This window comes from Haliotis asinina, chromosome 1 (genome assembly GCF_037392515.1).
Source record: "Haliotis asinina isolate JCU_RB_2024 chromosome 1, JCU_Hal_asi_v2, whole genome shotgun sequence".
NCBI classification, from domain to species: Eukaryota; Metazoa; Mollusca; class Gastropoda; order Lepetellida; family Haliotidae; genus Haliotis; species Haliotis asinina.
Genome location: NC_090280.1, coordinates 36,172,976 through 36,188,689, shown reverse-complemented (window position 1 = coordinate 36,188,689; position 15,714 = coordinate 36,172,976). Strand labels below are relative to the sequence as shown.

The window sequence follows — 15,714 nt, the reverse complement described above, 5'->3', positions numbered from 1 at the left end:
TGCATTGAGGTATGACACGAAAAACCAATGTGCAAACTGTATACACAGTCATTTCTTATAATTAAATTCAACAACAAATACTATAGGCTTTCAACAATATTCCTTTAAACATAATCAAATTCATCGAAACAGGTATCTTTGCTACCTCTGATTAACAATTTCGGTGTAAGAATTCGGTAATGGCGTGACATGACTCAGGTGACTCATTTAAATAAAATGATACGCCTACAAAACAATTAGCCAATCAGCATAGAGCACGCCTACCAAACCATTAGAGCACCCCCAAACTGCTGTCAATCAACCAAGCTAACATCGGGTGACGAATCAGAACGGAACAACACAACGTGACGCGTTCCGGTAACAGCAAAGTTTCAAGTTCAAACATTTGAATTATTACCAGCGAAATGAAAGACTCTGTTTGAAAAGTGAGAATTGGAAATGAAGCCCGATGACATGAAGTTAGTGGAACTGATCATGAGATTGTTAGTGGCAGCAGTATTTGCGCAAGTGGAAAGAGGCTGTGATGTGACTGGGATTGCGATGCCATGAACTGATGTTCCATCGTGCGCATGCTCTTGTCGAGGCGTTACAAAGTTATTAACGTTCACGGATAATTTTGAGTTGTTTGTTTCTGTTAACCACAATGTATCACTTCAATGTTTATCCAAAGTTCATCAGGGTACCTGAGTGCAAGGGAATTCCCTCGCCGTGAAAAGGTATTCCCCCACATTCCTCAGGTCCGAAAGTAGTCCGGTTCGGTGGGCGTGGCTTAGCTTTTTAGATTCATTGGGAAATGAAATCAAAAGAAATGTTCCCAGATAACCAATCAGATTGCCAGATTTTTTATGAACACAATAAAAATTTAATTATTGTCCCGTAAACATTATCCAACAATATCAAATGTGGACATTGAAATTATCCTCACTAACGTAAATCGATAATGCTTAACAGTTCTGAATACTCATAAAAATGTTGGACAACCACAACAGCTGCAGGCCACGTGAAAGGTATAGACTGTGTTAGACATTATTCAGTTCCGCGGGACCGTGGGTTGGTCTAGTTGTTAAAGCGTTCGCTCGTCACGCCGAAGACCCAGGTTCGATTCCATATATGGGTATAATAGGTGAAAGCCGTTTTCTGATGTCTACTGACCTGACATTGATGGAATATTGATAACAGTTGCCTAAAACTAAATGACTCATTAATTGGTATGGTCAGCCAACCTGGCAGTCTTGTGAATTAGGAATTTAATAAATAAATTGAGATACAAGTGAAATTAGATATGATTTGACAAGCGTTTTCTAGCGAGTACGTTAAACATGACTGAAGATTTCATGACAACATTCCAAGTATATATGGTGGCGGTCTGTAAATAAACGAATCTCGACTAAACATCCAGTGATCAACAACATGAGCATCGATCTACGCAATGGTGATACGATGACATGTGTTAACCAAATCACCCAGCCAGACCACTCGATCCCGTCAGTCGCCTCTGAAGATCAATTCTTCGCCGGATCCCCGGGATGTTAACATTCCTGTCGCAGCTGTTGCAGCTGCTGTGCACGGAAAACGTCAATGTTCCACCAAGTAACCATTGTCACTTCACTTACGTTTACCATGTATGTGCCGATTAGGTAACAGCCTGTTTGATGCACATACCTTTCTTAGGGAATATGAGATGAATTTGAATAAAATATGTCAGTAGCAGGGTAAGCTCTATCCAGATAGTGCCATTGTGAATGCCTGGAATACCTGGGGAGAGACACCTTTCGTTTGACCAAAGACAAGGGATACCAAGGTTATTTTTCCACGGATAAGGTGAAAGAGTTTATTTTTGCGGTAAGTATCAAAGTCACATTTTACTCGTACTGCTAAAACTGCTTGACATGCCACGTAAAATAGAGCTTGTCACTTAAATTAGCTTTGCTCTGAACGCACTAAACGTGAATAGATGCTTCACACTGATAATCGTCCTCTTCACAGCGATCTTTAATTGCTGAAATTTCATTGGTCAATGACGCTCTAACAAGTTTTCGATTCCCCCAACCCAGGACGGTGAATACATGAAAAAATATTTCCCGCTGCCATGGTAACCGTCAAACTCATGTGACGTCATACTATGACGCATGCTGCAAGTTCGAAACTTCGAAACGACAGCTGTGTTGCATATTGATTGGTGCATTTTTGTGGTAATATTTCATGTCATGGTAAGAACATACACGCAACAGAAATGCAGCTACAACCCTGCCTTAACAAAATCCAAAAATACACCAAAATGGAAATAGCTTTAAGTTTTCAAAATCCAAAACAAATTGTATTCACTTTGCCGTAAATACAAACCGCACAATTATCCAGACCTATCTTTACATGGTACGCCTCGTAAGGTTGCACTCATATTCGACCTTTACTTGACTTTCTAACCACACGTATAATATTTGAAAACAAAGTGCTTGAAGGTCCTTGACTTACTAAAAGTTGTTTCAAATACAAGTGGGGAGGAGATCAGGCTACGTTCCTTTACCTGTACAGATCGCTGGTTCGCTCAAACCGGATTATGACTCCATTGTCTACGGTGGAGCATGCAAAGGCAATCTCGAAAAAAATGTAATTCTATCCACCACCAAGGCCTTTGGCTCTGTCTTGGAGCTTTTGGGACCTCCCCGGTCTATATGCGGAGGCTAACAACCCTCCACTCGAACAATGTCGCATTAAATTTTCACTGCAGTACATTGTGAAGGCCGGGATTCAAGCTTTCAATACACCATGTCAGTCTTGTCTTCAAGAAAAGTTAAACACTTCTTTTCAATGAATAAATAGCTTTTTATTCATGTGTACATTCAGTGTAATTCAGCACAAATCTCGTTTTTTCACTAAGCAGATCCCTCTCAAGCTTAGGGTTTATAGCATGTGCATACAGTGATGGCTTGATTATTTGGTAATCTGAATAACTCGATGGTTACTACGATAATAATTTGTGTCTGTGTTCCAAAAGTGTAGTCACTATATTTATAGCATCAGCTATTATAATTATGTGAGGACAAGGCAACTTTTGGGCTGAATTATCTGCCTTTAGTTTGAGACTGACCTGTAGACTGCCAAAGTCAGAATGACCCAATATGGATCGCATCGTATTTATAGGTGCGAGGAAATGGTCACATGTCAGTTCTAGACCAATCAAATCACGAGATATTACGTCCCGTTATGTCCTTATTCTTTGGAGGGATCTACTTTCACATCATGAAACCACTGAAATAAAGAGGAAGACGCATTATCTCAGATGGTGATGTCGTAGGAAAATGACTATTTTTACCCACCGATTATTTACGTCTAATTAATTCATTAAATGCCCTCCAATGTCACAAGATCAACAACTGCGTATGTCTAGGTCCTGCTACTTTCTTGCTGCCTACTACGATGGACAATTCAAAGAGGAAGGTTACAGATGTCAGTAGGCAATTGGTGCTTATATCACATAAGATGTTGAACAACATCCCTCACCTGCTCATACAATTTGACAGAGGCACTGGAAGTCATATTTATAAAAAAAACATGTTCATAAATAATAACCTCGCGCATGAACATCGCGTATGAATACAGCAGTGGGAATCACATAGTCCTCATTGTCAGAATTAACATCGGCTTTGCAACATGACCCGACATATCATCCAATACAATTCTTCGTTCTTCTGTTCGTAATTCACAAGATTATATAAACGTTTTACTGCAAAACACCAATCTGAGTCAAAAGTAGCGGTAACCCCATTGCGACATAGACCACCTAAAAGGGCGAGCGTCACCGAAACACGTAGCTTAGCCCAGATCACAAATTCACCATAGAATGGTTAATTAACTCAGAGTCACAGGGATTGTCACAGTTTGTCGTAGGACAAGGTAAGACTGACCCATATCTGATAGTCAGTTTTTGTACCTGGACGTTTCACACGAGGAAATATCAAAAGCAGTTACGGTCAATTCAAAAGCTCTTGAAAATGTAAACGAGATCGTTCTGACAGGCGACGTTGTTGACATTGCCTCTTACAAAGAGCAGCTGTGCTCTAAACCAATAGCGTAACGTGGCTGCGCTGACTTATGATATTTTACGAATGGAAATACGTTATAATGATCAAAACAACATGCTACAATCTTTTGACAGATTTCTTACCAAAAAGAGATTTCAAACACTGAATTATGTGAAAACGAGGTTGTCAATAATACTAGTACATAGTTGAAAAACTAATTACATGATAATTATGGCAATAATATCTGCATTGCACTGTAAACATACATAGGGGAAATACATAAAAGCCATCTAGTAATGTCTAATCATTTACACGCTTGCATAACTTATGAGTTTTGCAATAAAAAATGAGGAATAATTTCTCAACCTTCGTGATGGTCATCAAAGTATCACTACATTATGTTCAGATCTGTCCAATCCGGCATACAATTATGTTTTTAACCCTTTCTATGAAAATGTGTTTTCTAATCTGCCAAGCCTGGTTCCACCACTTGGAATCAGAATACAGCCACACATATCTGCAGCTAGCATTGATCTCAGTATCACCTTGCCGGCTTCTGTCTTCGCCACCCTGCCAGATGGCGGTGAATTTAATAATTACATTACATTGTTTACTGTGGAATGTGTATCGTGATTAATGTAGTATGTATAACGAAGCTACGTCTAATGTTTATGTTCTTTGAAAGCTGATTCATAACTATAATTGTAACATGTTACTATTGAATAATCATGTAAAAATCATCCCGTGACTGTTGTGCATTAAACTCCTTGTTTGTTTTAAACAGGTATTGTGTTGTGTGTGGGTTGGTATAGTCATATATCTTGCCAAGCGAGCCAGTTCCCCGAACTCGCGATTTAATACATGTATCAACTTTCAGCAACATATTCTGCCTTCGATCTTGCACTCACCGTTTCAACCTTGTATTATGAATGTGAATGGCTGGTCCATGATCACCTATGTGAGAGTGATCACTTCTCCACCATTCTTGAAACCATCAGCCCCGTGGAAAATCAGTATACCTCTCAACATTTGGTTGTAGTCTCTCTTAGTTTATCGATGTATGATCCTACATCGAAACGTCGCTCTATGCAAAGAATAAAAAGTTGTGATCCATAAAGTATGTTTCCTTTGTGGAGTCACCAACTTCTAGAATGCAGATCAAAAATTGTTTTTGTTTGTTTATTTATTTATTTATTTATTTTATTTGTTTATTTATTTATTTATTTAGTGTTTTTTTAAGACAGTGTATATACACTATTGGGAACTTCTATTCATCTGACCCGTGAAGGTCCCGGGGTAGAATAGGCCTTCAGCAACCCATGCTTGCCATAAAAGGTGACTATGCTTGTCGTAAGAGGCGACTAACGGGATCGGGTGGTCAGACTAGCTGACTTGGTTGACACATGTCATCGGTTCCCCATTGCACAGATCGATGCTCATGTTGTTGATCACTGGATTGTCTGGTCCAGACTCGATTATTTACAGACCGTCGCCATATAGCTGGAATAAGTGCGACGTAAAACTAAACTCACTCACTCACTCACTCACTCACTCTATTCATCTATTGGGAACTTCTATTGATTCACTCGACCCGTTTTTTGCTTCAGGAGGCGAATTGACGACCTCAACTACACCGCCAGAGGCGTTGGGTTTTGTCGAGGCAACATCATGAATAACCAGGATGATGAGATACTTCCCGCAGTCTACTGATTCTATATGTCCAAACCTTACTGCACGTTGGGTTACCACATGACTGGGAGCCTGTCTTAGACCGACGGCCTTACAGGCGAGACGCAGCTGCAGAGAAATTGTGCGCACACACTCACAGAAGGAAATACTATACATTTCGGATATCACTACTTTCACAAAATAACAGTGTTTGTTCTGATATCACTGTTTATAAAGAAAGATATACTACATAATATATATTTTTTCACAAAGGAGGGTATTGTTTGGATATCACTGCTTTAACAACGACTTGCATGTAACCTTGATATCGTTACTTTCACTAGGGAAAGATATATATCGTGAAATAGCATTCGTTTCACTAAGGTAGGATATATTGCATGGATATATATATTTATTATTCGCTCAGTTAAATTTTTTTCACAGCAAATGTTTTTCGCAGCAGGATATTGATCTGGATTGAGAATACCAGTCTTCATATTCGAAACGTTGTGGAAGTCAGTTTGGGCAAAAAAGTAGAGGGCATTACTGGATCAAGATGAGGCTGACAATTACCTGCAACAGAAATAAAGCATTTCTCTGCCTCGCTGTCCTGGCATCAGTCTGGACCATTCTCTTTTAACTTGTCTCACACAAACAGGCAAGCTCTCAACAGAACGCCAATGGACTACAGGGTGCCGATGGGGATTGTTACTGCTGTCGCAGGCGGTGACAAGAAACCAGCTTGGAAAAGTGACTTCCTGTTGAAGTCCGAACTCGTCGGAGCCACGGTCGTCATGAGGTCAGCCACAGACTGGTCACGTGAGGATGGTACGTGCGACGGGGACGAGCATTACGTGAAGACCGTGCTTCATTCTCCAGCGGGGGACCTGCCCATCTTTGTCCACCCTAAGAAGATTGATATGATTGTGTCGAGGTATGTCATCGAGGGCAAGGTGTGGGAACATGACCAGATCAAAAAATTCCACGACATTGCAAAACAAGATGGAGACATGCAGTTTGTAGATATAGGCGGTAATATTGGTATTTATGGATTAACCATCGCCAAGCTTGGGCGGACGGTGTTGTTTGTGGAACCCTTATTAAAAAATGTACAGAAATTGTGCAACTCAGTGCGTGCTGGGAAATACTCAGACGTTTATGTAATTCATAACGCTTTGTCGTCGACCAGGTTCAAGGTCGGCTTCAGAACGTATGAGGGAAACGTTGGCGCGACCAAAGTGAAAAACGCATCGTCATCAGGGGAGACGGCACAGGCCGTGCTCCTCGACGACTTGTTAGAAGTCTGAAGAAAGTCGTCATCAAACTCGACGTCGAGACTCACGAAGCAAAGGTTTTACTCGGGGGAGATAACTTTTTCAAATCGGTCGACGTGAGATATCTTCAGCTCGAATGGGGACGACACAGGAAAAACCCGGGTGGATGGGAGATAATCGACTTCTTTACCAGACATTCAATGAAACCATATCACCCAACTACTGATAGGCTTTAGACATGAAGCGTTATAGAAACTGGCCCGTAGATGTTTTCTGAAAGAAGACAACCTGATAATTCAGAGAATGATCATTTGATGAGAGAGGCATGGTGAATGAACGCACTATGTAGTTTGAATTATATCACTATACGAATTAACCACTTTGTGAACCAATTACGAGTTAGTGATCCGTGAGTGGGGTGTGCTCGTTTATGATCCGACGGAGACGATCTCTGCCAGGGCCTAGATTGTCGAAGCTCTTTTAGCGCTAGTTAAGATAGATCTAACTTAATGCTAATGAACTTACGACTATCCTAGAGCTAAGACTAAGAATGTTTCGAAAATCTAGGCCCAGAGATCTCATGGACGTCAGTATCTCGGAAATCAATTATGTTCCAATGCTGAGGCGGAAGATAGTTTAAAATGGTCGAATATTGTTAAATATATGCTGTACAGATGGACTTTTCATTTTAAATTTTCATTTTAACCTGGCGATGAATTTGCCTTCATAAGTTGGAAGTTGCACTATGCTGCGTTTACACTCAGCCACAGTGGCCAAGATTCAGATTTCTTTTTAAAATCGTAACTCATCTTAGGAAGCGTGAGACATCGCAGATCCAAGTCTTGGTGAGCGAAAGAGATCTCCGTGATCGCGAGGCATCTTTATAATCGTAGCAAAATGTTAAACATGTCGATGTTTAGCTACCGTTTCAGAACGGGCTGCGTAGTGGACATCGGAACAAATCATATAAAAGCGTGAAAATGCGCAATGGTGCGGGTCGGAATGAACGTAATTGAGCACTATCACTATCTGAAATGGGCTTCACGCATTGTACCCACTCTTGATTATGAAAATAATTCAAATAGCTCAAACTCGATTCCGGTATCTTTCGAATGCACCTTGGTTGAAACTGGACGATATACATTTACTGAGAGACAAACACGAGCTCTTACCTGTACACAAGTACAACCAGAGATTTCTAATAAAAACGTGGCTTTCTGTAGGAGACCTGTTAACTTGTTTTAACAAAGGTCCGTTCGTTGAACAGTTATGGACACACAATGCCATTTCGAAAGTGGTGAAATGTAACAGTCCTCATATATGGGATTACACTTTCTTAGTAAAGTACAAATCCCCAGTTTCTGTTAATGACATTGTGTATTTGTAGATTTTGGCATTGGCATTGCCATTTTACACTTATCAGAGGTTTAAACGAAGCCTGTGGTCTAGACCACCAGTTGTCCAGGTTCTTTTTGTGAAAGCTGCGGTGTCTGAGCGGGTTGACAGGTGTACTGCGAGGGGTGTTCATTAAAGGCTTCCCTTTACCACTTCTGGGCCTCGATTTTCGAAGCGCTAAGATAGTCGTAACTTAATGTTAATGTACGTCACTTACGACTATCATGGCGCTAAGAGAGCTCCTTAGAAAATCTGAGCCCTGGTCACTTGTGGCTGACACTCCATGTGAGTAATGACATATATGTCTATGGGTCATATGGTGAATTGAGCATTGAACTATGAAAGCTATTTCTTTGACAAGCGTTATATTGAAGTAAGGTGTCAACGGAGCCAGTTGAGTACCTCTCCTTAGTAAGCGCTTTAATAAGCTAAGCAAGCGCCCCTCGTATCTTGGGTTACCAAGACAGCACTGACGATGAACAAAGTCAAAATTGATAGAAGAAACTAATACTATAACAGATCAACAACGTGCATTAAATAAATACAAAACAGAAGGCGTTATATTGAGATCAAAAGTAAAATTTATGAAAAAGGAGAAAGAAAAACATCGAAATTCTTCTTGTCTCTGGAAAAACAGAATTTCTTAAACAAAGCAATAACTCAGCTGGAATCTGATGTACACATAAGCGAAAGCATATAGGAAAGTTAATCATTAAGTCAAAAACAACATGTTATAACATGTATCCCCCGTATCTTGGGTGACCAATGACGCTATACACCAGTGTGAATAAACTGACATAGTCACGTGACAAGTTACAATCGCCAGATACATATACTGGAAAGCAAAATAAACTTCAGAATATTGGAAATGGCATTTGAGTTTTAATGGAATATTCGAACCTGTTTGTTTTAAAATTTACACTGCCATAAAGCATTTTTAGTTTAACACTGCAAGTCATTTTGCACAATTCAGTGAACTGAGCCGTTCCTGCCACGGCAATAAATCTCCATTTGTGACGGAGAAACATATCATGTTTATGTACTGTTTAAATAACTGGTGGGTTTAAAATCCACATATGGTATAATGTTTGAGTGAAATGAAACTACCTCGGGAAAAAAAAATATCCATAATGAGAGGTAGAATCTCTTTTCCGTACTATGTTATCCTTCTTCCTGTTTAGACAACTGATAGCTTTAAAATCAACGTATGATATAACGATTGGGTGAAATGAAACTACCTCGGCAAATAATTCAATACGATCGGGAAAAGCACTTTGTACCATGTTTCCCTTTTATCCTATAAATAATTGACAGGTGTAGAATCAAGGTATTTCAGTGAAATGACAGCTGTACAGGACATATATCGATTTCCAGATGGTTTGTTGTCAACACACCTTGAAATCTAAGGCAAATCCATGGTATTGTTTAATGTATACTTCAGGTATCGTTTTACATAATCATTTCCCTTCAGGTGTCCACATTCTCATATGATTCCTATCATAATTCTATCATATCGAAAACACCAGCCACCACATACATTCTCGTGGGACGAATCGATGAAAGAGTACCACCTGCAGCAAAACGGTATCGAGCCAAGCATGTCAGCAGTTGGCCGCGGTTAACAATACTGGTTATTTTGCTGACAGTTCTGTTTTGTAACGCTGCATTCAGCATATTGCAGACACATGGCGCAGTCTGTCAATAATCTAGTTTGTACATGGCACACTAATAAGCATGATCATCGATCTACACAACTGACGTACAATCATGCATGTCAGCCAAGCAAGTTTTAGTCGCCTTTAACCACAAACATGGTTTGCTGAAGGCCAATTTTACCGTGATTTTCACAGGTGGAGACAAGCATGGGTTGCTCAAGGCAAACCTGATCTAAACTAGCCTGATCTTCATGTGTTATGTAGCCAGTCACTTTATCAGCATTACATTCAAAACTACAAAAATATACAAGTATGAACGAAATGGAATAACCATTCAAAATTTTAGGGGAAACCAATTCACTTGGCCATGAAAGGCAGAATTATATGTTTGTGAACGCAGAGTTACAACAGTGTATGGATTAAATGTCATCCAAATTATGGATGAAGTTACAGAAACCATTGTTCATGAAGTAAGCAGCCCAGGTCTTCAGCAAGATGATCAAACAATGTAACCACCACTGGTACCAGACTACCCCACTGCCCCGATTCTTCCCCCTGGTTCACACTTTCCCAAATATGGGGTACAACCAGTGACTGTGTGGACATCCTTGTCCAACACCAGTGGAACAATCAAAATAAAGGATACCATTCCTTAAAAGAAGAATAAGTCATTTATTTTGGTTAACCATGTTGGCAACTTACACCAACAGGATTATGTAAGTTGGCTGACACCTCATTGCAAATGGAGTAGATTGATGTTGATCACTGGACTGTACTTTATTTACAGACTAATGCTGTATTGCTGGGATATAGCTGAGTGCAGCACTAAACACAAACTAAACAAACAAACTCTCACAATTATAATGATGACCATGAAGTCTGAACCTTGCAGCACTACCTCGGCCATGTGACTGAAAACCAGTGAGTGCTATGGTTTTACGCCAACTTTGGCAATATTCAAGCTGGGGGACAACAGAAATGGACTTCACGCATTGTAGCTATAAGGGGAATCAAACCCGAGAATTCTGTGTTAGAGGCTAACACTGCCCCATCAGTCATTTACTGATACTGCTGTAACTAGAACACACATGTTCATGTTCAGTTACGTGTGCTGTGCAGAAACTTTTGCCAGTTGCAAAGAAAGGCCATCACATGAACTGGACAGGTTCTCCCTATTAATGCAAAATATTGTTATAAATCAGTGTCCTCTAAAAAACAAGAAACACAAGACAGTCTGTTTCTTGGTTTTATTGAATTAGAATAACTGTCAATAGATTAATAAATCTCAGCAAGAAAGCTAAATTCACAAGCTCACTACACTGACAACATTAAGGAGTATGTATTCTTTATAAGACTTGTTCAGTCTCTCCAGAGTTGTCAAGAACGTCCAATAGTGATCATCCAGGTTTTCCCTGTTAGGTCTGAGAGGTTCTGTCATGTGTGAAGGCGTCCAGGAGGTTAACTCTACCTCTGAACTTGCAGCTGGACCAGTTTTGTGACCATGACCTTCCATCTGTCCTGCCACTCCTTGTATGTGTGATTGTCAACCTTCACCCAAGGGACACAACTCTGTGCTGGCTGATCCCACCTACATACAACATAGATGAACCGAGAACCTGAACCATTTCTCTTTTGGACACCAAATCTATCAGTGAGAGAGTGAGTTTGGTTTTACACTGAATTTATCAATGTTCCCACAATATCCTGGCAGGACTACAGAAATGGGCTTCACACACTGTACCCACGTGGAAATGAGCTGGCATCTGGCATTACATGCAAATGCTTTAACCACAGGACTAGCCAACCCAAATCTCATTGCATCAGTTTGTTCAAGGCCAAGAGAAACCTAGGATTCAGTTGAACATTATAATAGCATAAATGACTGGGGTTATACTGTCTATACTTGTTTTAAGAACGCCATTATTCTTACAAAATTATGGCTGGTAAGCCATGTGACTGGAACAACAATGTAGTCTTCAGCCAAATGCGAAAAGAATCCTTAGCTGGTAAGGATCTCTCAGCAGAAGTAAAAGTGATATCATGTAAATAGCATGACACTTCCCACTCTTTCAAAGTTGTTGTTGAACTGAAACTAGTCAAGTTACTAATAACAAACAAGGTTTACTCCACTGTTTTACCTGATTTACCTGCTATCTGTACATTTGGCCTTGGAGTAAAGATACATACCAGTCTTGTAGTGCTGAGTGTGCCTGCAGAGAGTCCCCGAGTCCATTTGCAGCAAGAGTCAACCGCTTGTTGAGAACAGGAAGTAGTCTCTCTACTTGTTTCCTGTCCTGCTCAGTCACAGCCGACCTCAGCTCTGGAAGAGTGAATGCATATAGCATTTAGCCGCTTTAATCAGTATCCCTGCAATATCACAGCAGTGGACACCAGAATGGGTTTTGCACAGACTATCTGTGTGGGGAATCGAACCCAGGACTTCAGGATGATAAGTGGATGCTTTAACCATTTGGCTACCCCACTGCCTTTCTGAGCACTGAGACAGTCTTAAGTCTATCTTAAAGTCTCTCCTGTGTCCCCTTAACTCAGTCTGGACCATGGACAAAGCCACAGACAATGACCAGGGTACCTGACTGAAAAGAGGGCCCGACATCTCTCTCAGTCTGTGTCCCTCTATGCCAATAGCATGAACTGGATACCATGGTGGATCTCACATATCAAGGACAAGAACTGAATCTGTGATTCAAACCCATAATCAACAGATCCTGTGTTGAGTAAGGAAGGCAAGTATGCAATCTGTAATTCAAACGTCAGTAAAACAAATCTGTCATTAGACTGTGGCGTCATCATACTGGCAATTAAGAATCGTTATCATAGACCGAACATAATTGTAACAGATTTACAGTTTCTGTTTACAGAGCATAAAATTAATTTTGAGTGAGTGAGTAAGCTTAGTTTCATGCCACTTTTCAGTTTTAGCAATATTCCTGTAGTATCACAGAACGGGGACACCAGAAATGAGCTTAATACATTGCTATTTTTTCTTTTTGAAGAATTGTCAGACCAAGTAGGAAAGTGACATATCACAACACAAGTGAATCAACAAAGCAAACTTTCACTGCACTGGTCCATTTGTTTCGTAGAGAAAGAGGTTGATAGAAGATTAAGGTACAACATATTCAGTTCAGCAGAAGACAATGCAGTCCCCAACCAGAAAAAGGAAAAGTCTTGGTGCAAAAAAGTGCCCAATACAAATGTGAAGAGTCACTCAAATTTGCAAAAACACAACAGTGCAGAACATTCACATAATGGTGCAAAACATTCACATAACAGCACAGAACATTCACACAACAGCACAGATCATTCCCACAGCAGCACAGAACATTACCACAACAGCACAGAGCATTCACATAGCAGCACAGAACATTACCACAACAGCACAGAACATTACCACAGCACAGAACATCACTGTAACACAGAACATTACCACAGCAGCACAGAACATTACAACAGCACAGAGCATTCACACAACAGCACAGAACATTACCACAACAGCACAGAACATTACAACAGCAAAGAACATTACCACAGCAGCACAGAACATGAACACAAACACACAGAACATTACCACAGCAGCACAGAACATTACCACAACAGCACAGTCCACTAGCACAACAGCAGAGAACATCCACAAAACAGCACAGAACATCACCGTAACAGAACATTCACACAGCATCACAGAACATTAACACAACAGCACAGAACATTTACACATCACAGAACATTCACACAGCAGCACAGAATATTACAATAGCACAGATCATTCACACAGCATCAAAGAACACTACCACAGCCATAACACAATCTAACAAAACATTCAAACAACAGCACAGAACACTAGCACAACAGCACAGAACATTACCGTAACACGGAACATTCACTGAACAGCACATAACATTCACAACTGCACAGAGCATTATCACAGTGGTGGTACCTCCACCCTTCTAACACCCTTTTATCATTGGATACTATTAGATTGCAGTCTCATTATATTCTCACAAAGTAACAGATAACTTTATTTTACATGAAAACCTCATAGACCCTGAAATCCCATTTTATCTCAAACAGTATGCTGGAATTTCATCATTAATCTTTTAACAGGTTCAGATCTGAACATCACAATTTGGGGTTAATGCAGTGCACACAGGTTTAACTAAAATGTGGAAGTTGAAACACTGGAAATGTAGAAAGGTTACCATTAACTTTGGGCAGAATAATGGCTGAAAAAACACAAAGTTGTTGATCACTAGTTGATCAAAAAACTTTGCTAGAAAAGCTAAACGCTACATATAGCAGTATTCCAACTATATGATAGCAGTCTGTAACATGTCTATACCTGACAATAAAGTGATCACCAGCATGAGCATCAACCTACAAAACTGCGACACGATGATGTGTCAACTAAAGTCGGGGGCATGACCGCCCTCTCATGTTAGTCGCCTTTTATGACAAGCATGGGTTGCTGAAATTAACTTTAACCCTGATCTTCTTGGGTTTTGAACCATATGGTCATTTCAATCTAATATTATGATAACATCTCAGTATCTATTTAGCATTTACTGACCTGCAATATCCTCCAGTACGTTGTCGTTATTGTGCCTGGACTTACGATCAGCCTGCTCCAGAGACTGGGTGATCTGCTCATTTAGTTTCAGCTCCTGCATTAGCTCCATACACCATGGCAATACACATTCCGGGGCCTGAACAGAAACACAGAATACACATTCTGGGGCCTGAACAGAAACACAGAACACACATTCCGGGGCCTGAACAGAAACAAAGAATACACATTCTGGGGCCAAAAGACAAAGATATTTATTGTACTTAAGGCCTCCGGCCCATATACAAGTAATACAAGTACATTGTTAGCACATGTTACAGACATTTCACGGAAGAACTTACAGTGCAGATAAAATATTGCTTCTAAGGTTAACAGCATGTTTCACATAGAGGGCAAGATTACGTATTACATTTTCATTTTTGGAGGACAGAATGGAAGTAAATGCAGTTGATGGATATTTCAACAGGTAGTTATTTGGGATATATTTTTTTCTTAAATCAGTGTAATGTGGACACACAAAAGCGAAGTGGATTTCGTCTTCTATGGCCGAGTTACATAATGGACATAACCTTAAATGTCTCTCTATTGAAAGTCGTCTGCCCTTATTGACTGATAAGTCTAATAGGCCCAATCGAAAATTAACAAATATACGTCTGATATTTCTAGATCTCAATACAGACAGATATAATTCTGGTTGGATTAAGCTCTTAAAAGATCTATACAACTGATATCTCGAACTGTTGTCTAGACAGAAATGCCATTCTTGATAATACATATTTACAGATTGATCTCGAAATTGTTTAAGAAATAGACTGATATTACCAACTGTTTGATTTAGCCAAACAAATCCAAAGCCATGAGAAAACAAGAGATTTCTAATATAGGAAGCCCATGTTGTCTTACCCCTAGCGTCTAAAAATACAAGCATATTATAAGCTAGTTTTGGGATTCTTTGTTCATGCATTCCAAGAATCTTTAACCAATATTTTAGACATCTGATTTGAGAATTTATATAGATCGGATATCTACCGCATTCTCCATAAACCATACAAGATGGTGTTGCTTGCGCTACATTTAAAAATCTTTTGCATGCTAAAAGGTGCAGTTTCTCCAGGCAT

The 15,714-nt window shown here is 39.9% G+C and overlaps 2 protein-coding genes across 3 annotated transcripts in view; one reads left to right on the top strand and one right to left on the bottom strand.

The window, feature by feature from the left end:
- Positions 1-1,620: 1,620 nt before the first annotated feature.
- On the top strand, positions 1,621-8,177 carry LOC137278653 (uncharacterized). 2 transcript variants are annotated; one of them, XM_067811156.1, is made up of 2 exons: positions 1,621-1,842; positions 5,630-8,177. In XM_067811156.1, exon 2 carries the CDS (start codon positions 6,371-6,373, stop codon positions 6,995-6,997), a length of 627 nt encoding a protein of 208 aa, XP_067667257.1. In that variant the 5' UTR covers positions 1,621-1,842; positions 5,630-6,370; the 3' UTR covers positions 6,998-8,177. The 2 variants fall into 2 exon arrangements, with proteins under 2 accessions (XP_067667257.1, XP_067667265.1); XM_067811164.1 differs by lacking the exon at positions 1,621-1,842 and adding an exon at positions 3,866-3,894 and having other exon boundaries at positions 5,630-7,637.
- Positions 8,178-11,246: 3,069 nt separating this feature from the next.
- The window catches only part of LOC137290867 (uncharacterized), a 34,737-nt gene continuing 30,269 nt past the window's right edge, over positions 11,247-15,714 (bottom strand). Inside the window, exons 16-19 of the mRNA XM_067822032.1 lie at positions 14,600-14,735; positions 14,232-14,255; positions 12,202-12,334; positions 11,247-11,602 (exon numbers count right to left, since the gene is read on the bottom strand). Of these exons, the coding sequence (XP_067678133.1) occupies positions 11,479-11,602; positions 12,202-12,334; positions 14,232-14,255; positions 14,600-14,735 (417 nt within the window). The 3' untranslated portion in view covers positions 11,247-11,478. The remainder of the gene's footprint in view (positions 11,603-12,201; positions 12,335-14,231; positions 14,256-14,599; positions 14,736-15,714) is intronic.